This window comes from Choloepus didactylus, chromosome 18, assembly GCF_015220235.1.
Source record: "Choloepus didactylus isolate mChoDid1 chromosome 18, mChoDid1.pri, whole genome shotgun sequence".
Lineage (NCBI taxonomy): Eukaryota > Metazoa > Chordata > Mammalia > Pilosa > Megalonychidae > Choloepus > Choloepus didactylus.
This window is the reverse complement of record NC_051324.1, coordinates 69650680-69677629: the sequence shown is the minus strand read 5'-3', so window position 1 is coordinate 69677629 and position 26950 is coordinate 69650680. Positions and strand designations below refer to the sequence as shown.

General features: G+C 41.8%; 1 protein-coding gene across 3 annotated transcripts in view; it reads right to left on the bottom strand.

Moving 5' to 3' along the window:
* Window positions 1–26950, bottom strand: part of NUP85 (nucleoporin 85) — a 57300-nt gene that overhangs the window by 5066 nt on the left and 25284 nt on the right. For all 3 annotated transcript variants that reach the window (XR_005212638.1, XM_037808691.1, XM_037808690.1), the window contains exons 5-11: window positions 7935–7978; window positions 6890–6959; window positions 5735–5856; window positions 3415–3549; window positions 3185–3307; window positions 2078–2209; window positions 1733–1839 (exon numbers count right to left, since the gene is read on the bottom strand). Coding sequence is in view for 2 of the 3 variants with exons in the window: in XM_037808691.1 (XP_037664619.1) it covers window positions 1733–1839; window positions 2078–2209; window positions 3185–3307; window positions 3415–3549; window positions 5735–5856; window positions 6890–6959; window positions 7935–7978 (733 nt within the window). In the remaining variant the exon portion in view is untranslated. The remainder of the gene's footprint in view (window positions 1–1732; window positions 1840–2077; window positions 2210–3184; window positions 3308–3414; window positions 3550–5734; window positions 5857–6889; window positions 6960–7934; window positions 7979–26950) is intronic.

Sequence of the window (26950 nt, the reverse complement as noted above, 5' to 3'; positions counted from 1 at the left end):
CCACACACATGCCAGAAGGCAAACACGTGGCCCTCTGGCAGGGGCCGGCAAGCTGTGGCCCCTAAGGGCCTTTGTGCTATGTCAGGAGCCCAGGCAGCTCTGTCTGCCCCTGAAATTCTGGCACATCAGGTGCCCATTTACAGATCTCCCTTCCAGAGCCTCTAAAAAGAACTTTCTTTTACCTTTCGCAAAGTAGAGTCAGGAGCCCTGCTGAAATCACATGAGCCAGCTGCCCCATACCACCAGCCTGCTGCACTCAAACGGGGACAAACCCGGAACAACACATGTCCCCAGGGGAACTGCATTCAGGCCTGACTGGTACAACCCTGAGAAATTTAGTTCTTGGAGCACCCAAAATTCAGTCCTTCACCATCCAGGAGGGCACACACCTGAAACTCTGCTAGTGTTTCTGAAGCTATTTCAGGCCTTTTTAAAACTCCTGGGATGGTCTCAGGATTTACTTTCCTCCTATGCTTTCAGAAAGGCACAGGAGTTAACATCTTGATCAGAAAAATCCAAACTCCACGAGCAATTAACAGAAACATCTCGGGTCCTTTTCTGCTTGGGAGGGCGGAGAGTGCCTAACTCAAAGGACTGAGAGCAGAACCCTTATTATTCTTTGTGACTGGCACAAGAGGGAGGCCATTTTCTGTGGGATCCGAAAAAGCTGCTCTTACATTAGTGCTTCTCCATCTTTTGTCTTCTCCCATCACTGCAAACAGTGGGGTGCTTTTCCTTTTTACAGTTCCTCCTCCTTGTTGTGCTTAAATCTGTTTTGTTCCTAAAAATCCACACGTGGATTACGAAGGCAGCCCTGGTGGAGATAGCCCACTGCTCTAACAGTTTATTCAGGGACACCTACAGGCAGGGACAGTGACAAAGCCAAATAACCACGTTTGTCTGTACGTTATTATCACTAACTGCTCCTTGCAGATAAGCCTGCACACCAGCAGCTGGGTTCAGGCCTGTGGAAAGAATATAGACACAAAACTTTCTCTGTCCCTAAATCTGGTGTCATTTTCTTAAACCTTAACTTCCTTTTGGCCAAAACAAGAAAAGCAGGTAGAAGGGGACCCTTCCCATTGCCCAGATCTAAAAAGATGCAGTGGAGATCAGCATAATGGATATTTGAGCAAAGCCATTTGATGCTGCACCCAACTTGCTCCCCTCTAAGGTGGTCTTCAGGGAAATGCCCACTTGTCCAGGCTACTGCAGAGGGAAGGGGAAATTCCTTCTGACCTACTGTATGTGGATATTTCTGGAAAGCTTTACCTTTGATTCATCATGTTTGATACCCCCTTTCTGCCATGCTCAAAGTTAGGCTCAGTGCAATGACAGGACACCCTTTTGGGGAGAAGGCTGGGGTGTGGACTTCCTATTCTGAAAATACCCAAACACGAGCCCCCAGTGGGCTTGCTGGCCCTTGATCCCCTAGTGACCTAGTGATTGGGACTGCTGTGAAGTGCCATGTGCCCATTAGGTCCCAAGAAAGAGGCTTGCTTGTTCTGGATTTTAAAAATCAAAATCACTTCCTGCAATGCTATTTTAAATAAACATCCCTGAAATGTAAAGAGTTATAAACATGGTAGCCCTCAAGGCTCAATTAAGCCCCCAACCAGAGTGGAGCCACGGTCCAGCTACGTCCGGCCAAGCAGGGAGTGGGGCTACAGGAGGAAGGGCAAGCTGCCAGCAAGAAGGCACAGGACAGTGGTGAGGGAGGAGGGGGTCCCACCTGCATTCCTTGATCACTTGATGGATGTCAAACTCAAAGGCTGCCATCAGGATGTTGTCCAGGGGTTCTGGGCTGCTCTCACCTCCCAGAAACAGGTCCAGGCTGGACTGTGGAAAGGCGATGACCCATTCAATCCCCAGGATGGAAGCAGAGGGTCAAGAGGGTAAGCAGGGCTGCTGTGTAGGGGACCCTGGAGAAGGGCGATGGGTTCCTTCAAAAAGGGCCAAAGGAAAGCCCCTTCCTGGTACATGGGGAGGTTAAATTAAAAAAGACCACACACTAAAAATGACGCCTAGGGAGGCAAGCTACCAGGATTCCCACCTGCCCCAGTGAGCTCAGACTCACCTGTGCATAGAAGTGCAGATCAGTGGGTTTTACTGTGGGATGAGAATACAGGAGCCGAGTCACCAAGAAGTGGTACCAATTACTCAGAAGCTCCTTCTGTTCCAACAGGGCATCTTCATCTCCCAGCATGATCTGAGGAGAGAGGCGTTTCCCCTTTAGCTCCGGGGGCAACAGGAGCTTAGCTCAGCCTCGAATCAGGGGTAACTTCACTACAACTCTCCTCTTCCTCCTCCAGTGTGGCCAATGGGCTTATCCCTTGTGCTGGTCTGAATGTATTATGTCCCCCAAATGCCATTATCTTTGATGTTATCTTGTGTGGGCAGACCTATCAGTGTTAATTAGATGGTAATTCTTTGAGTGTTTCCATGGAATGTGCCCCACCCAACTGTGGGTGATAACTCTGATGAGATTATTTCCATGGAGGCGTGGCCCCACCCATTCAGGGTGGGCCTTGATCAGTGGAGCCATATAAATGAGCTGACAAACAGAAGGAACTCAGTGCAGCTGAGAGTGACATTTTGAAGAGGAGTTACAGCCTTGAGGGACACTTTGAAGAAAGCACAGGAGCTGCAGATGAGAGACAGTTTGAAGATGGCTGTTGAAAGCAGACTCTTGCTCTGGAGAAGCTGACAGAGGACAAATATCCCAAGTGCAACTAAGAGTGACATTTTTGAGGAACTGCAGCCTAGAGAGGAACGTCCTGGGAGAAAGCCATTTTGAAACCAGAACTTTGGAGCAGACGCCAGCCACATGCCTTCCCAGCTAATGGAGGTTTTCCAGACACCATTGGCCATCCTCCAGCGAAGGTACCCGATTGCTGATATGTTACGTTGGACACTTTATGGCCTTAAGACTGTAACTGTGTAACCAAATAAACCCCCTTTATAAAAGCCAATCCATCTCTGGTGTTTTGCATTCCCACAGTATTAGCAAACCAGAACATCCCTCAAGAGCACTGCGTCTGAAAGCTCCCTCTCCTTCCCTGCAGAGCCCACGGACAGCCCTGTCCAAGCAGGCCCAAGCTCTGGCTGTCACTGGGGCCAATGCCACAGCCCCCGGGGGAAGCTGACGTGCCAACTCAGACCCCCAGCCCTGCTTCCCACAGACCTTACAGAGAGACTCCAGGCGTGGGCTGGAGGTGAATGTACCATTGTGGAGGTGCCGCTCACACTCCTCGTGCCAGTGCTGCCATTTCAGCTCCAGCTCTGTCAGGGTCTGAGTGTTACCAAGCTGAGGGAAGACACCAGTGGTGAGACGTCATCGCCGCAGAAACCCTCTGTGCGTCAGGCCTTAACCCATCTCCCGTGACCCAGCAGGGCAGGGCTGCCCCCACGTACACTGAGAAAGGGCATCGTCCTCATCAGGTCCCCCAGGATCCTGCACATGCCCGCGGAGGCAGGGCTGGTGTCAGCTTCCTTGGAGAGCATCTGTCGGGCCTCATCCAGCCGGCCCTGCAGCACCAAGACGGTCACCTGGAGAAGACCAGGAGCTTTCACTGGAGGCCCAGCCCTGCCGAGGTGAGGAAGCTGGTCCCCTCGGTCCACACCGTGGCTTTCCAGCTCCTCAGGCTTAGGCTTCTGCTCCGAGAGTTAGCCCTAGGGAAGAGCTCTGGTCTTATCCAGTCTCATGGTTTTACCACTTGTACTAGGTTCTTCAAACTACTCGTTGCATCCCACTATAGGCTGTGAACAACTTTCAGAAAATGAATGAAATAAAGTAGAAAATAGTGCAGTGCGTTATAAAAATTATTAGTTTAAATATATATGTGTATAAACACACACCCAACACAAACAGGTACAAGTATATGTAAAATATACAAAGTAGAATATTTTTCTTACTCTAAGTCATGCTCAAAAAAGCCACAGATCTATATGCTAACAACTCTCAAATTTTTCTCTGTGGCCTGAACTTCCTTCCCTTAATTCCAGGCTTGTCTATTCATCATCTCCACCTGGGTCTCCTAAACATAACATGTCCAAAACCAACCTCCTGGCCAGTGCCTCCTCACCACCATCCTCCACATTCTTGTTTCTTACAGGCCCATATCCAATCCAGCAGCAAAGCCCATCAGCTCCATCTTTAAATCATATCCAGAGTCTAATCAATTCTTACCACCTCTGCTCTGCTACTATCCTTGTCTAAGCCTCCACCACCTTTTGCCTGGTTCACTGGAGCAGCCTCCAAATTGGTCTCTGTTTCTGCCCTCGCTCCCCTGGACTACAGGCAGCCAGAAAAGCCTACGAAAGCCAAAGTTGGTCATGTCACTCCTTTGCCCCAAGACCCCATCTGACTAAGGAGGAAAAGAGTGGCTCTTAGGCACCAAGCATATTAACGAATTTATATACATTTATGCCCCATAACTAGCTCAATCATCAAAACAGCTCTATGTGTAGGTCCTACTATGATCTGTTACAGCGATGAGGAAACTAAAGCTGTGACATGACTCATTCGTGATCTCACAGCTAGTGAGAGGCAGACCTGAGAAGCTATCCCAGGTGGTTTGGCCCCACAGACCATGCTCTTAACATCCTTGTGATGTTGCCCTGCTAAAAGCTACAGTCCTCACTCCTGGCTCACTGGCCTCCTCACTCCTGGCTCACTGGCCTCCTCACTGCCACTTGAATCCATCTTGACACTGCTTGCACTCTGGAGCTTTCTTCCTCACCTCCTGCAGGTCTCTACTTGCATGTCCTTGTCCCCTCCCTGAACCCCCACCCCACTCAAGCACTCCAATTCTCCTCCCCATAGCAGCCCACTACCCAACAGTACACATCTCACTGGTTTAGGTGTTTATTCTCTGTCCTTAAGGGCAGGCATCTGGTGGTGGTCGTTGCCTCTCAGTAGGCAGTCAATAAACACTCAGCAAGTGAACCAGATACTCAAAAGCTCTGCCCAATTATTTCCTGAGCAGACCTTCCAGCACCAAGTCCCAGAAACAGCGTCAGAGGCAATAACTCCTTACTGATGAATTCTAGATTTTATAAGTTTAATCAACTTTCCATTATTCAAGTCAACTAGCAACCTCTTCCTGCCAGCTCCCTATTAGGTCACAGGGCAACAGAGGAGAACGGAGAAAAGTACTGTCCTTAAAGGCATAGGATACCCACTTTCCCCCCACAGGTTGACTTCCAAGTTGATAATCCAAAATGACTTTGGGATTATCAACCTTTCTGTTTTTGTTTTTAAAAGCTTTTTAAAGACAATTTATACACCACAAAAATCCACCCATTTTAGGTGTACAATTCACTGGTTTTCAGTAAATTTGCAGAGTTGTGCACCATCACCACCCCCGTTTCAGAACATTTCCATCACCTGAGAAAGATCCCTCATGCTCGTTTATAGCCAATCCCTGTTTCTACCCCCAGCCCCCTCATTGTTTCTGTATCATCATGTCTTCTCTTCCCAAGATATACAAAGAAATCAAAATTTCTTTTTCACTTGAAAATCTACAAGGCAATACTTTTCTCAAATGGCAGCTTAATTCTAAACTCCCCCATGGAGCAGGGAAGGAAAGGACTAAGGGTGTCTCCATAAACCCAGACTCTCAAGGGCCAGGGAGACCTCGCGATGGCTTGGCGGGTAATGCTCAGAGCTGCCCACCCTCACGGCAACAGGAGGACAGAATGCAAGGTGGCCCAGCTTGCACGTGAGTCTTACCAAGTTCCAGAAGCTCTCGTGTTTGCTTGGATTCTCACTGCCCAGTACATCTGCTGACAAGCTGTCTACCTCGCACACATGCAGACGAACCCAGTCAAGGAGGTGAAGAAGGAGAGGGCCAGCTGGAAGGAGAGGGTCACACACTAAAACCACAGCTTTATTTGCAGCAAATTTCCTTTCCCTTATCACAGAGAATGCAAGGCAGAGGAGCTGACTATGTAGGAGGTGGTTTACCCTCCTAAGCAGGCACACCTGTCCTGACTAAAGTGAGCACACATGGTCCAGAATACAGGCTGGGGCAAGGAGAAAGCAAACTGACTTATGCTGACACTCCCTCTGGGTCAGACAGCCCCACCTCTCACTGAACCGTGGGCCCAGACCTCCCCAAACCCCACAGCTGGATTCTCCACTATCATAAAACACTCAATGGCTATTTAAGTAATGGCCATTTAGGAACTGGTAACTGACCAGGTGCTAGGAATACAACAATAATAAAAAACATAGCCACAGTCCCCAAAATCTACTGGAAGAGGTAAGCTTACAAACAACTAATTTTAATTTTAAGTTGTTCAATGTTTAGGAGTATGAGTAAAATGCTATGATTACACAGAGATTAACATCCATTTGTAGATAATAACAAACAAGTCATTAAGAGAAATGCAAGAGAGACCCCGTAACATCTCAGAGAGAGTCCATACAAGTCAGACTACTGTACTGACCTTGGCTCAATTCAAGATCAACGAAATGATTCCAACGAGTAGACAGTTAATGTGCAGAATTCTCAAAGCAACTTTGCCTCCCATCATCGAATCCTTCTTCACATCCCCTAAAACGCTCTCAATCCATGATATAAATACTGCCCACCCATTTCACAGACTAGTTTAATGTTTGTTTTCTCGTTATTTCTCAGGAGTCTTCTGCCTAACATTTTAGGCTTCTATAATGTACCCTAGCTGATTTATGATCCTTTTTGCATATCTAACAGGCTTCTCTGGGTGCTGAGTAATGCTTTGTGATGGTTATGTTGATAAAAATTGCCAGAAAAAGCATTCTAGCTAACAAATATCTATCACAACATACAAGAAAGACAAAAAGAAGAGCAGAGGGTGGCAAGGAGACACCTTTGATGTTGTAACAGGATTATTCCATGCTCACCTGGGGCTACTTCAATAAAAAGAATCTCACACAGGTTCCAAATGAGCTCCATTGCCGACAAAATGGAGACCTAAGGAAAAAATGGAGACTGGGTTTTGTCTTAAGATATGCATGAGATTTGCTCTTACAGCAAAAGGACAAAGCAGAGCTTGAATCACATAATGGTTACTCATGAAGCCAACATTTATCAGGTAGTACTACTGCAGGGCTTCCCACAGGGAGCAAGAAAGAATTTTAGGTGGTTGTATGCAGACTAACCTTTTTAAAATTTAAATGGTTGTAATTTTAAGGTGCATTTAAAAAAACATAAGTAGCATATCATACCTATGATTTGATGGCTATTACGGTTTAGAAAGAGGCTTTCTCTGAGTAAAAAGAGCAAGACAATTCCTAGAAAAATATTCAATACATAATATAAGGAACATATAGATATAGGAAATATTATGAAGTTGGTATTCAAAGTCTTAACTTTAGAAAATAGTCTATTAAAGACAAAGCCCAAACAACACCCAAAAATAAATCAGACCTGAATGCTGACCTCAGGAATCCAGTCTTCTCTTTCCACCATCCTTCTACCCACAGACACCATCATATCTTATTCATAAGGGGGAAATAAATGCTTTGCTGCCTTCGGAGACAGTATATTTATCATATTTACTATTGAGTTTAAAAATTAGCATGATTCTACCAAAGAGAGTTCTGTAAGTCATCTTCCAGGTCCAAGTATAAAAACTTGTAGCTCAATAAAAACGTGGAGTTCATAGGGTTTATGAGACTAAGAGTGGTTCCAAAAGTTCAACTCTCTATCTCAGGTGACAACTACATTAACACAATGTGTTTAGGACATAGATTTCCTGTAAAAAAGGAAACTCATACAGGTAATTATCAAGCACATCCCTATGCTCTAATGAGCTAGGCCTTGGAGGGGCGCAGGGCGCTCAGCACGATGCTGTCACTCCAAGAACCTGTCTGTCTCCTGGAAAGAAGAGAGACTTCTGCTATAACGGACACAGGTGCCAATGCAACAAAGGTGGCTCCTCATTACCTGGCTGCTGAGCTGGCGGCCACTGGCTGGATCTTTAGCAGCAACTAACAAAACACAAAACATTTCAAGTGAGCTGTGAAACTTTTAGTCTTATTGTTATAACTTCACATACCAGATCCTATGGTTTATGCCTTTTTTTTTCCCAGTTTTTTTTTTAATTGTGGTAAAATAAATACAACAAAAAATTTCCCATTGTAACCACTCCTAAGCATGTAATTCAGTAGCATTAATTACATTCACAGTGTTGTGCTACCTTCAACACAATCCATTACCCAACTTTTTTAATACCCTAAAAAGAAATTGTACCCATTAACTATTAATTCCCCATTACCTCCACCCTGGTAATCTAATTTCTGTCTCTTGAATTTGCATAATCTGGGTATTTCATGTAAATGGAATCATACAATATTTGTCTTTTGCATTTGACTAATTTCACTCAACATAATGTCTTCAAAATCCATTCATTTTTAGCATATGTAAGAGTTTCATTCCTTTTTATGGCTGAATAATATTCCACTGAATGTATATAAAACATTTTGTTTATTCATTCATCTGTTGATGGACACTTGGAATGCTTCCACCTTTTAATTATTATGAGCAATGTTTCTATGCACACTGATATTCAAACAACTGTTCAGCTTTCTATTCTTTCCAGTATATACCTAAGAAATGGAATTGCTGGATCATAGGGTAATTCTATGTTGAACTTTTTGAGGACCTGTCAAAACATTTTCCAAAGGAGCCGCATCATTTTACATTCCAACTAATAATGTACCTAATAATGTAGAAAAATAAGAACCTTATTTTTCTGCATCTTCAGGAACACTTGTTATTTTCTGTTTTTTTTTAAATAGCAGCCATTCTAGTGGGGAGTATAGTGGTATTCCGTGTTTTTTTCCAGATTAGTTTCTTTTTAATTGTGGTAAAATATACATAAAATAAGAATCATTTTAACCATTTTAAGTGAACAATTCTTAGATATTGAAGTGCACAGACAATACTGTGTAACTTTCACCACTATCCATTTCCAGACTACTTTCATCATCCCAAACCATTTAGCACTAACTCACCATTCCGCCCTCCACCCCACCCCTAGTAACCACTACTCTGCTTTGTCTCTATGACTTTACTTGTTTTAAGTATTTCACATAAGAAACTCATAAGATGCATGTTCTTTTATATCTGGCTTATTTTACTCAACATGTCTTCAAGGTTCTTCCATGTTAAAACATGTACCAGCACCTTCACTCCTTTTTACAGCAGAATAATATTCTACATGGAATCCACTGCATTTTATTTAACCATTCATCTGTTGATGGAAACTTGGGTTGCTTTGGCTATTGCAAATAATGCTGGGATGAAAACTGGAACACAAACATCTGTCCAAGTTCCTGTTTTCAACTCCTTTGTGTAAATAACTGGAAGTGGGATTGCCAGGTCATGTGGTATGCTGGTTTCAATCTGTTATCTACCCCATAAAAAGCTGTGTTCTTTTAATCTACTCTTGTGGGGGCAGACCTATTATGGGCAGGATCTTTTGATTAGGTTGTTTCCATGGAGATGTGATCCTGCCCATTCAAGGTGGGTCTTAATTAGGTTACTGGAGTCCTTAAGAGAGCTCAGGGAGAGAGAGCAGGCTCAGAGCTGACACAGACCCAGAAGCCTGCTAAGCTGAGAGAGAAGCCCCCAAGAGAAGCAAGGAGGAACCACGGAAGTTGAGAGAAGCTAAGAGAGACATTTTGGAGAAAAGCTAAAATATGTAATCCAGAGTTTGCCCCTGGGAGAAGCTAAGATAGAAGTTAAGATATATAATCCAGAGTTTGCCCCAAGAAGCTGGGCCATATCTTCCCATTTCCTGATGTGGCTCATGATTTTTTGCTGGTGTCTCAGCATCTGACTTTCTTGGTTGGCTTATTCTGGAGGTTGTTGTCTCTCTTTTGCCTAAGGTTTTCTTTATTGGTTGATTCTGATCTCTATCTTTTCTTTTTTCTCTCCCTGGTCAGTTTTCAGATTGGCTCTGCCCCACCAGTCTTATCCCCAAAATCAGGCATCCACCATGGCTCGCCACAGGGATGGGAGGTAGGCACTGGGCACCCCACCCCAGCAAGTTCACTGTGTGTGGTAATACAAATCTGCTGGCTTCCAGTGGTGCTCTATTTTTCCACCAGCTAGCAAAACCTGGGTTTGTTTTGAGGCTCTGCTTTAACAATTCGGTCTTCCCTATTTCTCAGCCAAAACAGAGCCAGGTTCAGTACAGGGTGTGTAGACCAGCTCCTGTGTTCCTAAGAAAGGGTCCTTGCACTTTCCGGACTGTCCAGCAGATGGTGCCGTTTGGTAACTTGATTGTCCTCAGAAGCTGCTCTGCCTCGGGGCACAGCCAGGCCAAAACTGCGGGACTCCCACGTCCTCACTTTGCCAGCCAAAACAAGGCTTGATGTGGGGGTCCTCCTGCGGCAAAGCACCCCCCAGTTGACCAAGCATTCCAGCTGTCCCCAAGGCAAGGAATTAACTGCTGTCTGCTGCTTCCCTCAGAGGGTTCAAACCCAGGGCTGGGAATGCATCTCTGTCCACGTTTTCTCAGTCTCTTTGTCCCTCACTGACCTGGGCCTTGAAATGTCCTCCCCTGTCCACTGGATATTCAAACAGTGACTATATTTTTCACTGTTGTGAGATTTTAAAATCTGTGTCCCTGGTGGAAGGGGTCCTGTCTGCTGTTTCTGTGTCTTTCCCACATGGAGACCAAGTGAGGAGGAGGGGAGATGACCGGCTGGTCTGGGACGGAAAATTCCCACCTGATATTTCTTCTCTTTCTTCAATTTGGCATTTGTGGGGTCTTTCTCCAGTCTATATCCTCCTCCAGAGTTTCAAACAATTCATAATTGTCCTTCTTTTCACTGAATCTCTGGAGAGAAGTTTTCAGTAGCTGTTTATGTTGCCATGTTGATGACATCACCCTCTCCATTTTTTTTTTTGCCTTTCTTACATTAAAGGAAGCATAATACAATGCTTCTGTTAACTATAGTTTCTAGTTTGCGCATTGATTGTATTTTTTTTACCCAATACCACCCCATTTTTAACATCTTGCAAGGTTGACATTCATTTGTTCTCCCTCATGTGAAAACATATTTGTACATTTTATCCACACATTGTTGAGCACTCTAGGTTTCACTGAGTTATACAGTCCCAGTCTTTATCTTTCCTCTTTCCTTCTGGTGTCCCACATGCTCCTAACTTTTCTCTTTCAACCAAACTCACAGTCATCTTTGTTCAGTGTATTTACATTGCTGTGCTACCATCACCCAAAATTATGTTCCAAACCTCTCACTCCTGTCTTTTCCTATCACTCTGTAGTGCTCCCTTTAGTACTTCCTGTATAGCAGGTATCTTGTTAACAAACTCTGTCATTGTCTGTCAGAGAATATTTTAAATTCTTCCTCATACTTGAAGGACAGTTTTGCAGGATATAGGACTCTTGGCTGGCAGTTTTTCTCTTTCAGTATCTTAAATATCTCATACCACTGCCGCCTTGCCTCCATGGTTTCTACTGAGAAATCCTCACATAGTCTTATCAAGCTTCCTTTATATGTGATGGATCACTTTTCTCTTGCTGCTTTCAGTATTTTCTCTTTGTCTTTAATGTTTGCTAAACTGATTATTAAGTGACTTGGTTTAGGTCTATTCTGATTTATTCTGTTTGGGGTATGCTACACTTCTTGGATCTTTAATTTTATGTGTTTCATAAGAAATGGGAAGTTTTCATTGATTATTTCCTCTTTTATTGCTTCTGCCCCATTTCCCTTCTCCTCTACTTCCAGGACACCCATGACACGTACATTCATGCACTTCATGTTGTCAGTTAATTCCCAGAGACATTGCTCATATTTTTCCATTCTTTTTTCTATCTGTTCTTTTGTGTGTAGGATTTCAGATGTCTTGTTCTCCAGTTACTGAGTGTTTTCTTCTGCCTCTTGAGATTTGCTGTTGTATGTCTCCACTGTGTTTTCCATCTCGTATCTTTCATTTCTATAGATTCTGCCAGTTGTTTTTTCAAACTTGTGATTTCTACCTTATGTCTGCGCAGTGTATTCTTTATATCCTTCATCTCTTTTGCCAAGTCTTCCTTGAACTTGATTTGGTTTTTTATTTGATTTAGCATATTTCTTTGAAAATCTTTAACTGATTGTTTCATTAAAGTGAAACAATGTCTCAACTATATCTTACCTGAGGTGTAAGTTTGTTCCTTTGACTGGGCCATGTCTCCGTTTTTCCTAGTGTAATTTGTAGCTTTCTTTTTGCCTCAAAATAGCGGGGTTATTTAATTGCATTTTTATTGAGATATATTTGCATAACACACAATCATTCAAGGTGTACAGTTGTTCATAGTTGTGCATTGATCACAACCTTTGAACATTTTTATTACTCCTAAAAATTAAATAAAAATTACAATAAAAAAGAACATCCAAAACATTCCATTCCTCTCCTCCCTGTACAGTTCATTTACTTTTTTTCACACTCATTCAATGTTTTTATAACTTTATCAAAAAATAAAAACAAAAAACAAAAAATAGCAACATTTCAAACAAAACCAAAACAAAGGAATAAGAAAAAACAAATTACCTAAAATAACTACATTGCTTCCAACATATTCCTACCCTACCCCAAGAAAATAAACAGATCATAATCCAACAAAGGAATAAGAAAAACAAATAACCTAAAATAACTACATTTTTGTGCACTTATTCCTACCATACCCCCCAGAAATTAACAAACCACAGTCATTCCTGAGCATTCCCAGAACATTAAATTTACCCTCCATAACTTATATGTTGTTATTAGATTATCATTCCCCCTTCACTATTTGCTGTCTACTGCCAGGTCCCCTACACTCTACAATATAAACAAAGCAGTGTTACCTGAGCATGGGATGGGAGGGTACGAATCTTCGTCTACTGTTTTCTCCCTCATAGAAGTGAGTGTATTAAGTACAATAATAAGGAAGAACATAGGAAGCAGGAAAAAGTCACACAGTCCATACCATAGATTGGTTTTCTTTTCTTTTTTTCTTTTAATATACTTGAGATAATAATGTACTACAGTTTTTCTTCAAAATATCAACATTACATCATAAGCATTTTTACATGTTCTGATTTTTCATAAACATTACATGGGTATCTCCCATTCTACCTAGTTAACTCCCTGTTGGCCATTTAACTTGTGATAAATATCTTTTTATGTAAACCTTTGATGCATTTTTCATTATTTCCTTAGAATAAATTCCTAAGAGTGGAATTACAGGGTCTTAGACAGTTTGAACATTTTTTTAAAATTCAATTTTATTGAGATACGTTCACACACCATGCGGTCATACAAAGCGTACATTTAATTGCTCACAGTATCATCATATAGCTGTGTGTTCAACACTAAAATTAATTTTTGAACATTTTCATTACCACACACACAAAAATAATAAGAATAAAAATTAAAGTGAAAAAGAACAATTAAAGTAAAAATGAACACTGGATGTTTTTTCTTTTTTTTTTTTTTTTGCCCCCATTTTCCCACTCATTCATCCATACACTGGACAAAGGGGAGTGTGGTCCACATGGCTTTCCCAATCACATTGTCACCCCTCATAAGGTACAAAATTTTATACAATCAGCTTCAAGATTCAAGGGTTCTGGGTTTCACTTTGGTAGTTTCAGGTATTTACTGCTAGCCACTCCAATTCATTAGAACCCAAAAACAGTTGTCTTTATTGTACTCAAGAGTGCCCACCAGAGTGACCTCTCGGCTCCTTTTGGAATCTCTCTGCCACTGAAGCTTACTTCATTTCCTTTCACTTCCCCCTTTTGGTCAAGAAGATGTTCTCCATCCCATGATACCGGGTCGATTCCTCCCCGGGAGTCATATTCCACATTGCCAGGGAGATTCACTCCCCGGGGTGTCAGAGTCCATGTAGTGAGGAGAGGGGAGTGATTCCACCTGTCAAGTTGGCCTAGCTAGAGAGAGAGGGCCACATCCGAGCAGCAAAGAGGGACTCAGGAGACTCCCAGGCACAATTATAGGCAGGCCTAGCCTCTCCTTTGCAGCAATGGTCTTCCCAAGGGCAAGTCCCGGGTAGAGGGCTGAACCCATCAAACCCCCAGTCCCCTACATCTGTGAGCACATCAGCAACCACTGAGGTGGGGAAGCCCAACACCCCTGCATTCTCCACCAGCTCCTCAGGGGGGCTCTGCATATTTTTTTCATTGTTGTTGTGTTCTTTTTTAATTAACTTTTTAAAAAATTAACTATTAACTATATTAACTAAAAAATTAAAAAAAAACATACAATAAAAAAAATTTCAAACCATAACAAGGGAGTAAGAAAAAGACAACTAACCTAAAATAACTACTTTATTTTCAACATGTTCCTACTGTACCCCAAGAAAACAACCTCATATACCAACATTTCTGTGAACTTGTTCCTACCATACCTACCAGGAAACAACAAAACATAGTCATTCCTGGGCATTCCCAGAACGTTAAATTTACACACGATAGCTTATCTGTTCTTATTGGGTTATTGTTTCCCCCTTCATTAATTGCTCTCTATTGCTAGTTCCCTTACATTCTACACTGTAAACCACTTATTTTCCATTTTTCAATGTTCACATTAGTGGTAGCATATAATATTTCTCTTTCTGTGCCTGGCTTATATCACTCAGCATTATGTCTTCAAGATTCATCCATGTTGTCAGATATTTCACAACATTGTTCCTTCTTACTGCCATGTAGTATTCCATCATGTGTATATACCACATTTTATTTATCTACTCATCTGTTGAAGAACATTTGGGTTGTTTCCATCTCTTGGCTATTGTGAATAATGCTGCTATGAACACTGGCATGCAGATATCTGTTCATGTCACTGCTTTCAGATCTTCTGGGTATATACTGAGAAGTGCAATTGCTGGATCAGAGGGTAACTCCATATTTAGTTTTCTAAGGAACTACCAGACTGACTTTCAGAGTGGCTGAACCATTATACAGTCCCACCAACAATGGATAAAAGTTCCAATTTCTCCACATCCTCTCCAGCATTCGTAGCTTCCTGTTTGTTTAATGGCAGCCATTCTGTTCTAGTTTGCTAATGCTTCCAGAATGCAAAACACCAGAGATGGATTGGCTTTTATAAAAGGGGCTTTATTTGGTTACACAGTTACAGTCTTAAGGCCATAAAGCGTCCAAGGTAACACATCAGCAACCGGGTACCTTCACTGGAGGATGGCCAATGGTGTCCGGAAAACCTCTGTTAGCTGGGAAGGCAAGTGGCTGGCATCTGCTCCAAAGGTCTGGTTTCAAACTGGCTTTCTCCCAGGACCTTCCTCTCTAGGCTGCAGTTCCTCAAAAATGTCACTCTTAGTTGCACTTGGGTTATCTGCCCTCTCTTAGCTTCCCTGGAGCAAGAGTCTGCTTTCAATGGCCGTCTTCAAACTCCCTCTCATCTGCAGCTCCTATACTTTCGTCAAAGTGACCCTCTTGGCTGTAGCTCCTCTTCAAAAGTTCACTCTCAGCTGCACTGAGTTCCCTCTGCCTGTCAGCTCATATATACAGCTCCACTGATCAAGGCCCACCCTGAATGGATGGGGCCACACCTCCATGGAAATATCTAATCAGTTATCACCTACAGTTGGGTGGGGCACATTCCATGGAAACACTGAAAGAATTCCAATGTAATCAGCACTAAAATGTCTGCCCCACAAGATTGCATCAAAGATAATGGCGTTTGGGGGACATAATACATTCAAACCTGCACACATTCTAATTGGTGAGAGATGGTATCTCCTTGTGGTCTTAATTTGCATCTCTGTAACAGCTAGTGGAACTGAACATTTTTTCATGTGTTTCTTGGCCATTTGTATTTCCTCTTCAGAGAACTATCTTTTCAAATCTTTTGCCCATTTTATAATTGGGCTGTCTGTACTATTGTTATTGAGTTGTAGGACTTTTTTATATATGCAAGATATCAGTCTTTTGCCAGATACATGGTTTCAAAAAATTTTTTCCCATTTAGTTGGCTGCCTATTCACCTTTTCGACAAACTCCTTTGAGGTACAGAACTTCTAAGCTTGAGGAGTTCCCATTTATCAATTTTTTCTTTTGTTGCTTGTGCTTTGGGTTTAAGGTCTAGGAAGTGGCTGCCTAATACAAGGTCTTGAAAATGTTTCCCTACATTATCTTCTAGGAGTTTTATAGTACTATCTTTGATATTGAGGTCTTTGATCCACTTTGAGTTAATTTTTTGTGTAGGGTGTGAGGTAGGGGTCTTCTTTCATTCTTTCATTCTTTTGGATATGGATATCCAACTCTCCCAGCCCCATTTGTTGAAAAGACTGTTATGTCTCAACTGAGACATAACATATGACTGGCCTTATCAAAGATCAGTCAGCCATAGATCTGGGGGTCTGTTTCCGAATTCTCAATTCGATTCCATTGATCTATATGTCTATCTTTGTGCCAGTACCATGCTGTTTTGACTACTGTGGCTTTATAATAAGCTTTAAAGTCAGGGAGTGTAAGTCCTCCTACTTCGTTTTTCTTTTTTAGAGAGTTTTTAGCAATTCAACGCATGTTCTCTTTCCAAATAAATTTGATGACTACCTTTTCCAAGTCTGCAAAGTAGGTTGTTGGAATTTTGATTGGGATTGTATTGAATCTGTAGATGAGTTTGGGTAGAATTGACATCTTAACAACATTTAGCCTTCCTATCCATGAACATGGAATATTTTTCCATCTTTTAAGGTCCCTTTCTATTTCTTTTAGCAGAGTTATGTAGTTTTCTCTGTATAGGTCTTTTACATCTTTAAGTTTATTCCTAGGTACTGGATTTTTTTAGTGGCTATTGAAAATGGTATCTTTTTCTTGAGTGTCTCTTCACTTTGTTCATTTCTAGCATACAGAAACATTATTTACTTATGTGCATTAATCTTATATCCCGCTACTTTGCTAAATTTGTTTATTAGCTCTAGAAGCTGTATCGTCGATTTCTCAGGGTTTTCCGGATATAAGATCATATCATCCGCAAGTAATGACAGTTTTACTTCTTCCTTTCCAATTTAGATGCCTTTCATTTCTTTGTCTTGCTGGATTACCCTGGCTAGCACTTCCAGCACACTGATGAATAACGGTAATGACAGCAGGCATCCTTGTTTCGTTCCTGATCTTAGAGGGAAGGCTTTCAGTCTCTCACCATTGGGTACTATGCTGGCTGTGGGTTTTTCATATATGCTCTTTATCATATTGAGGAAGTTTCCTTCAATTCCTACCTTTTGAACTGTATTTATCAAAAGGGATGTTGGATTTTGTTGAATGTTTTTTTCAGCATCTATTGAGATGATCATTTGATTTTTCTGTTTTGATTTATTAATGTGTTGTAATACATTGATTAATTTTCTTATGCTGAACCATCCTTGCATGCCTGGAATGAAACCCACTTGGTCATGGTGAATGATTTTTTTAATGTGTCTTTGGACTTGATTTGCAAGTATTTTGTTGAGAATTTTTGCATTTATATTCATTAGGGAGATAGGCCTGTAGTATTCCTTTTTTGTAGCGTATCTGCCTGGTTTTGGTATTAGATTGATGTTTGCTTCATAAAATGTGTTAGGTAGTATTCCATTTTCTTCGATGTTTTGAAACAGTTTAAGTAAGATTGGTGGCAGTTCTTCTTGGAAAGTTTGGTAGAATTCCCCTGTGAAGCCATGTGGTCCTTGTCATTTATCTATGGGAAGTTTTTTTGATGACTGACTGGACCTCTTTACTTGTGATTGGTTGGTTGAGGTCTTCTATTTCTTCTCCGGTCAGTCTAAGATGTTCATACGCTTCCAGGAAATTGTCCAAATTGTTATTTATTTCTGCTTTAATCCTTATTTCTTTTCTTCTACTTGGTTTAGAATTGGTTTGCTGTTCATTGTGTAGCTTCTTCAGTTTGCTCCTTTAGTTCTTTGATTTTAGCTCCTTCTTCCTTTTTGATGTATGTGTTTTAGTGCTATAAATTTCCCTCTCAGTACCACTTTTGCTGCATCCCATAGTTTTGATATGCTGTGTTCTCATTTTCATTCGTTTCTATATATTTAGCAATTTCTCTTGCTATTTCCTTTAGTTTTGCCTGTGTTTGCCTCATGTATTTTGTGGCCCCTTTATTGGGTGCATAAACGTTTATGACTGTTATTTCTTCTTGTTGAACTGCCCCTTTTATTAGTATGTAGTGGCCTTCTTTGTCTCTCATAACATCCTTGCATTTAAAGTCTATTTCATCTGAGATTAATATTGCTACTCCCACTTTCTTTTGGCTGTAGCTTGCATGAAAATATTTTTTTCCATTCTATCACTTTCAATTTCTTTGTGTCCCTGTGTCTAAGATGAATCCCTTGTACGCAACATATTGATGGTCCATATTTTTTTATCCCTTCTGCCAACCTACATCTTTTAATTGGGGAGTTTAATCCATTTACATTCAACGTTATTACTGTGAAGCCATTTCTTGAATCAGCCATCCTATCTTTTGGTTTATGTTTGTCAGATATATCTTTTCCCTCTCTCTCTTAACGTCTTTTAACATACCCATACTGAATCTCTTTAGTACTGAACCTTTCTCCATACCTCTCTTTCCTTTCTTTGTTTCTTGGTTGGTAGACTCCCTTTCGTATCTCAAGTAGGGCAGGTCTCATTAGCAAATTCTCTCAGCATTTGTTTGCCTGTGAAAAATTTAAGCTCTCCCTCAAACTTGAAGGAGAGCTTTGCTGGATAAAGAATTCTTGGTTGGCAATTTTTCTCTCTCAGAATTTTAAATATGTCATGCCACTGCCTTCCTGCCTCCATGGTGGCTGCTGAGTAGTCACTACTTAGTCTTATGCTGTTTCCTTTCTAAGTTATGAATCGCTTTTCTCTTGCTGCTTTCAGAACTTGCTCCTTCTCTTCAGTATTTGACAATTTGATCAGAATATGTCTTGGAGTGGGTTTATTTGGATTTATTCTATTTGGAGTTCGCTGAACATTTTTGATTTGGGTATTTATGTTGTTTAGAAGGTATGGGAAGTTCTCCCCAACAATTTCTTTGAATACTCTTTCTAGACTTTTAACCTTCTCCTCCCCTTCTGGAACACCAATGACTCTCATATTTGGACATTTTATTTTACCTATCATATCTCTGAGATCCATTTCAAATTTTTTAATTTTTTCCCCATTCTTTCTCTTGTTCTTTCATTGTCTGTTCTGTCGTCCTCGAGGTCACTGGTTCACTGTTCAGCTTCCTCTAGTCTTGTACTATGAGTATCCAGAATCTTTTTAATTTGGTCAACAGTTTCTTTTATTTCCATAAGATCGTCTATTTTTTATTTACTCTTGCAAGCTCTTCTCTATGCTTTTCCAGCGTCTTCTTCATGTCCCTTACATCCTGTGCCATGCTGTCGTTGTTTTAGTTCTCTGATTAATTGCTCCAAGTACTATGTCTCCTCTAATCTTCTGATTTGGATGTTTGGATTTGGGTTATCCATATCATCTGTTTTTTTCATATGCTTTAAAATTTTCTGTTGTTTTTGGCCTCTTGGCATTTGCTTAACTTGATAGGGTTCTTTTAGGATATGTAGATTGATTCAAACACTTATCTCTAATTTGTCAAATCTACAGCTTGGTGGAGTGCACTTTCTCTAACTAAGCAGCTGGTGGCATCCATGAGACACCTATTCCCCTCAAGCCAGTTCTCCCCAACTTTGTCTTTGCAGTGAGTGGGGTTCTGAGTCTTGTGCAGGTCCAATTGGTGCACCAAGTTTGCATGTGTAGTTGGTGCTGCCCACCCTGAATGTGGGGTGTGTGTCTGAGCAGATAGGGAGGGAGGGTGGCTTTAATAATCCAATCTTCCAGGTGTTCCCGGAGATGTAAGCTGCTGCAATAGTCTAATCCTTCAGTTCAGTCTCACCACAGTTTGTCTCTGCCGCTGAACCACAGGTCCTTGGTATTGGCATATGGTCTCTGGGACTTCCAAGTGGGTCCCTCTTCCAAGTTGTATCCTCCTAGGGCTTCTGTTGAGCGAAGACTCTGCTACATCACAGGTGAGTGCCATCCCCCAAGGGAAGTTCTGGGCCACAGGGCCGTGTAGGGGCGTTCCCAGCCTGCTAAAAGGATGACTGAATGGGATGTGTTAATTTCCCTCTTTTCATATAGCTCTGCTTTCCCAGCTCTGGGACAATTAGCTGCGGGACGTGAAGCGCTATCATCCATGCCAGATATTGTGGCGTGTGTGCATGTTGCTGGAAACACCTCCCATCACACTGGGTTGTTTGGGGCAACTCGGGACTATGGCACTGGCACTGGACAGGAGCGTTCTCACCCTGCCGGGAAGATGGCTGTAAGGGGATGCCCCCCCTTTCTTGGGAAGTTATGGTGTTTAGCAAATTTTCTCAGCCACTAAACTTACTGCTTTGACCCTCAGAGCTGCTGCTCTTGCCTAGGCCCAAACTGCAAGTCTTTGAGGCTTTCTGTAATGCAATTCTTAGAGTAATTGTTTTAGAAAATGATAAAAAGATTAAAAAGAAAAAAAAAAAAAAGAGAGAAAAGAAAAAGAAGGGCCCTCTTTGCAGGTCTCATGGGCTACTGAAATACTGAGAGACAAGGAATTTAGGGCCATTAAGGAACAATCAAGAAATCAGAGAAACCAGCTCTTCAGACAAGTGTCCTTGCCCTCGGGATTTGCATATGCGCCTGATTCTGTTTTAGTCCTGCCCTTCATTTTATGTTCAGGGGAACTCCAAAAAGTCCCCGTTTTTATTTTTGGGTGTATTTTTGCTGTGTTTTTTCTAGGCCTAACTCCTCTCCACTGGGCTGACTGCTCCCAGATTCTGCAGTGTCTGGTCTCAGTCTATGTATGTTTGTAGTTTTTGATCAGCAGTCTGACTTTCAATCAGAGCTGCAACTGTAGTTCTCCCTCCTGGTTCCCAGCTCCGACAACCCCTCCTCCCACAGGATTGAGCCTGGCAGGGAGTGGCACGGGTCGCCTGGCCGCAAGAACTTACAGATTTTGCTGATCTCAGCTGTTCCATGCATTCGTGAGTGTTGTATGAAGTATGCTCAAAGTCAAATTGCTCTGCAGTGTCCGGTCCACACACTTCCTGGCTTTCTAACTTCTGCCCTGGAGGAGTAACTGAAATCCACACCTCACTACTCCACCATCTTGCCCCCGAACCATAATTTGCAGTTTTATGTTGTCTAGGCAGCTGGTTTCCTTGGTTATGCCTATCAGATTTTCCCAGACCAAATCTGTTTCAGGTCTCAGAATGGGGTTATATTCAGTTTCAAGTTTCCCTGAGGGTGTATCTTAGAAGACTGACAGACTTTCCTGTGAGGCCTCTAGCCTCTGTGCTTTTCCTAACCTGCCCAGCAGGTGGCAACTGTCAACCTGTCACTCCCGACTTGTGTAAGAAGGTGTGGCCCCTTTAGTTCTCAGCTTAGGTTGTTTCTGGTTTGATTGTTTCCCCTTCTGAAGGGAAGGCAGGCACTAGGAGCTGGGCCCCACCTCCTTCCTCTTAGGGAAGATAAACACCCTAAGGCGTTATCTTCTGCATTTGAATTGCCCTTTTCTCTTTCTGACACTGTTATCTCCACACCTGTTGGCATCAGAGCCCTGCAAACTGAAAACGGCTGAGGCTCTCTCCACTGAGCCACTCAGGTTGAGAGAGAGAAAAAGGGAAAGAAAGCCTACATTCAGAGTGCAGGCATTTTCTGGTTAAGGTTAGTCGTCACTAAAAGCCTCTATTTGTTAGGGGTTTGTCTATGTTTGTAGCTTGTACTCAGCAGTCCACATTTGTTAATTAAAACCTCATTTGGAGCTGGACTGAGCTATATTCGCTTGCTCCAGGACCGCTGCTTTCTCCTACAGCGAGGTCTTACAGCTTAGCCTGCCGTGGGGGGAGGGGGCTGCTGGCGCAGTTCCTCAGTTTTTAATTACAAATTTTACGCTGTGGTATCAGCCATTCCAATCAATCCAGGTTGGTGTATGATGTGTGGACAGTCACAGTTGTCCCCCAGCAGTTATTCCAGATTATTTGTTGTTCCTAGTTGTTTATTAGTTGCTGCAGGGGACTAACTAAATTTCACTCCTCTCTATGCAGCCATCTTGCCCCTCCCTCCCTCCTTCATTTTTGCAGGATAATTTGCTGGATCTAGCATTCTTGGTTAGCACCTTTTTTCTTTAAGGACTTTAAAGATGTCATCCCATTGTCTTCTGGCCTCCATGGTTTCTGGTGAGAAATCTGCTGTTAGTCTTATTGGGGATCCCTGTCATGTGATAAGCCACTTCTCTCTTGCTGCTTTCGGAATCCTCTCTTTTTCTTTTGATTTTGACAATTTTGCTATAATGTTTCCGGCTATAGCTCTTTTACAGTGTTAACTGTGCTTGGAGTTTGTTAAGGTTCCTGGATGTGTATATTCATGTCTTTAATCGGATTTAGGAAGTTGTGGGCCATTTTTCTTTCAAACAGTTTTTGTGCCCCCACTCCTCTTGCCCTTCTGGGACTTCAGTGGTGTTATATTGGTACATTTGATGGTGTCCCACGGGTCCCTCAGGCTCTCTTCATTTTTTTTTCTTCCTCTCCTCTTCACACTGGATAATTTCAATTGGCTTGTTTGCTGGTCCTTTCTTCTGACTGTTCAAATGTGCTCCTAAATCTGTCTGATACATTATTCATTTCAATCACTGTACTTTGCAGCTCTAAAATTTGTTTGGTTCCTTTTTATAATTTCCATCTTTTTCATTTTGTTCAGACAAGGATTTCCCAATTTCCTTTAATTCTTTGTATATGGATTCCTTTACCTCACTGAACATATTCAAGACAGTTGGTTTAAAATCTTTGACTAATACTTCCAATGTATGTGCTTCTTCAGGGATGGTTTCTGATAAATTCTTTTTTTCCTGTGACTGGTCCATACTTTCCTGACTCTTTGCTGTATTTTGTAATTCTGAGTATTATCTTGTTATAACTCTGTAAATCTACTTCTCCCACTCCTCTGGAATTGATAGAGTTTTTGTTGTTCTTGTTGAGGGCTGAAATTGTTAATTTGTGACTTGTCCAAACAAGTGTTGTTCACAACTGGGAATGGAATGAGAAGAGGGGGAAAAAATGAATACTGCCTTTTTAAGACTCCTCTGCCACATTTGCCTGAGGGGAGTTCAAACAATCACAGCTCTCAGTGCCAGCCCCACAGCACCTGAAGTAGCTGACTGTGCTGGTTTGAATGTATTATGTCCCCCAGAAAAAGCCATATTCTTTGATGCAATCTTGTGAGGCAGACATATTAGTGGGGATTAAGTTGGAACGTTTGGATTAGGTTGTTTGCATGGAAATGCGCCCCACCCAACTGTAGGTGATAACTGATTAGATATTTCCATGGAGACGTGGTCCCACCCATTCAGGGTGGGCCTTGATCAGTGGAGCCATATAAATGAGCTGACAAGCAGAAGGAACTCGGTGCAGCTGTGAGTGACATTTTGAAGAGGAGCTACAGCCAAGAGGGACACTTTAAAGAAAGCACAGGAGCTGCAGATGAGAGACAGTTTGAAGACAGTCATTGAAAGCAGACTCTTGCTCCGGAGAAGCTAAGAGAGGACAAACACCCCAAGAGCAACTAAGAGTGACATTTTTGAGGAAGTGCAGCCTAGAGAGGAACGTCCTGGGAGAAAGCTATTTTGAAACCAGAACTTTGGAGCAGACGCCAGCCACGTGCCTTCCCAGCTAACAGGGATTATCCGGACACCACTGGCCATCCTCCAGTGAATGTACCCTTTGTTGATGGACACTTTATGGCCTTAAGACTGTAAATTTTTAACTAAATAAACCCCCTTTTATAAAAGCCAATCCATTTCTGGTGTTTTGCATGCTGGCAGCATTAGCAAACTAAAACACTGATCAAATGCCATCATCAGTGATCAGACCCTACACTCAGATTTGCAGGGCCAGGTCCTTATAGCCCACCAAGGCACCAGCAAGCTGTACCAGGAGCCTGTGCTGCAGTCCTCACTGCTGTCTGCATACAGTCAGGAGATGGGGATGGTAGCCCCTGCAGGAGGATGAAATTCACTACATATACAGCGATTTACCAGCTTCTTCCTCTAGCTCTTCCCTGGATGTTGCATAGTGCTTCAATTTCAAAATAATTAACTCACATAGTTTCTGCCAGTTCAATAACTGTTTTGGTGGAAGGACTGATTTCTGAAGCTTTCTACTCCAGTCTCTCCCCACAATCATCTCTCGTTGTGGTTTGGATTTGCATTTCTCTAATGGGTAACAATGAGCATCTTTTCATGTGCTTATTGGCCATTTGTATATCTTCTTTGAAGAAATGCCTATTCAAGCCCGTGGCCCATTTCTTTATTCGATTTTATTGAGATACATTCACATACCATATAATCATCCAAAGTGTACAATCAATTATATACTTGTGCATTCATCACAACCAATTTTGCAACATTTTCATTACTCAAAAGAATAAAAATAAAAAGTAAAAAAGAACACCCAATGAAACTTATGGTTATAAAGGGGAGGCTAAGTCTAGGAGTCACCTCCAGAGAACCTCTTTTGTTGTTCAAATGTGGACTTTCTCCCTCTAAGCCTAACTCTGCAAATAAATTCATCACCCTCCCCCTGACGAGGGAAGGATCTCCCAGATGAATGAATCTACCTGTCAACGTGGGACATGGATTCCGGGATGAACTGGCCCTGGCATCAAGGGATTGAGAGTGCCTTTTTGACCAAAAGGGAGGAAAGAAAGGCAACAAAATAAGGTTTCGGTGGCTAAGAAAATTCAAAGAGAGTCAAGAGGCTATACTGGAGGTTACAGCTAAGCAAGTTTCACCTAGATATGCCAAAAGGCCACAGTACGATAAGCCCAAGTTAACAGTAGTCCCGCAAACCTTAAAGAATACCCGGATCCCTAACTGAGACTCTATAAAGGTTTCACTCACTAAGTTTATTCCTTAGAAACTTGAATTCTTCAGAGAGCTCCTATGCCAGCTAAGTCCCCAAACCAGAGGCAATAGCCTCTTGAAGACATCAACTAGAGGGTCCCTTTTTCTCACAAAGCTGACACCCCTTTTTAACATGAACAACTTAGCGTGGTCACTGCCCAGATATCCCTGAAGATTGGGAAAGTGATTAAACTAGAGGAAGGGCTAACAACAGACAGGATGGAATTTAACAAAGAATTATGAATATTGACTCTTTATAGAATTTTCATTTTCTTAGTTGCTGGGGTATTAGAATAGCTAGAAGGAAATAACTGAAATGGTGGAACTAACATACAGCATTCTTTGAAATCTGTTCTATAGCTACTTGTTAAATCGTAATTTGAAAGCTATCAACTTTTTGTATATATGTTATATTTCACAATAAGGAAACAACTGAAACTATGGTACTATAATTCATAACAACTTTGGAAATTTCATATATAACTACCTGTTAAAGCATATTTTGAAAGCTATTACTTTTTTTGTATATATTTCACAATAAGGAAAGAACTGAAACTGTGGAACTATAATCTGTAATATTCTTTGAAATTTGTTCTCTTAACTACTTGTTAAATTTCACTTGGAAAGTTATCACTTCTATGTATATATGTTATATTTTACAATTTAAAAAAATGATAAAAAAAAAAAAACAACACCCAAAACATCCAATACTACTCCTCCCCCTCATTATTCACTTACTTCTTGTCCCCATTTTTCTACTCATCTGTCCATACACTAGATAAAGGGAGTGTGAGCCACAAGGTTTTCACAATCATATGTCATACAGTATAAGCTATATAGTTAATCAACTGTCTTCAAGAATCAAGGATACTGGATTGCAGATCAATAGTTTCAGGTATTTCCTTTTAGCTATTCTAATACACTAAAAACTAAAAGGGACATCTATATAATGCATAAGAATAACCTTCAGAATGACCTCTCAACTCCATTTGAAATCTCTAAGCCACTGAAACTTTGTTTCATTTTTCTTCCCCCTTTTAGTCCAGAAGGCTTTCTCAGTACCAGGATGCCACATCCAGGCTCATCCCTGGGAGCCATGTCCCACGTTGCCAGGGATATTTACACTCCTGGGAGTCATGTCCCATGCAGGGGGGAGGGCAGCGAGTCCACTGCCGAGTTGGCTTAGAAAGAGAGGTCACATTTGAACAATAAAAGAGGTTCTCTGGGGATGACTCATAGGCACAATTATAAGTAGGCTTAGCCTCTTCTTTCCAGTAATAAGCTTCATGAGGGCAAGTCCCAAGATCAAGGGCTCAACCTACTAAACCAGTCAATGCTTGCGAGAATATCAGGATTTCCCCAGGTAGGGAAGTTTAATATTTCCACATTTTCCCCCAGTCCCTCAAGGAACTTTGCAAATACTTTTTATTCTCTGTCTTGATCATTTTTTTTTTGATGCAATTTTATTGAGATAAATTCACAAACCGTACAGCCATCCAAAGAGTACAATCAGTTGTTCACAGTATCATCATATAGTTGTGTATTCATTACCACAATCAATCTTTGAACATTTTCATTTCTCCGAAAAATAAAATTAAATTAAAAATTTAAAATAAAAAAGAACATCCAAAACATCCCATTCCCCTCATTCCAGTTTGCTAATGCTGCAGGGATGCAAAACACCAGAAATGGACTGGCTTTTATAAAAGGGGGTTTATTTGGTTACACAGTTACAGTCTTAAGGCCATAAAATGTCCAAGGTAATGCATCAACAATCAGGTACCTTCACTGGACGATGGCCAATGGCGTCCAGAAAACCTCTGTTAGCTGGGAAAGTACGTGGCTGGCGTCTGCTCTGGAGTTCTGGTTTCAAAATGGCTTTCTCCCAGAACGTTCCTCTCTAGGCTGTAGCTTCTCTTCAAAATGTCACTCTCAGATGCTCTTGAGGCGTTTGTCCTCTGTTAGCTTCTCTGGAGCAAAGTCTGCTTTCAAAGGCCATCTCCAAAATGTCTCTGTAA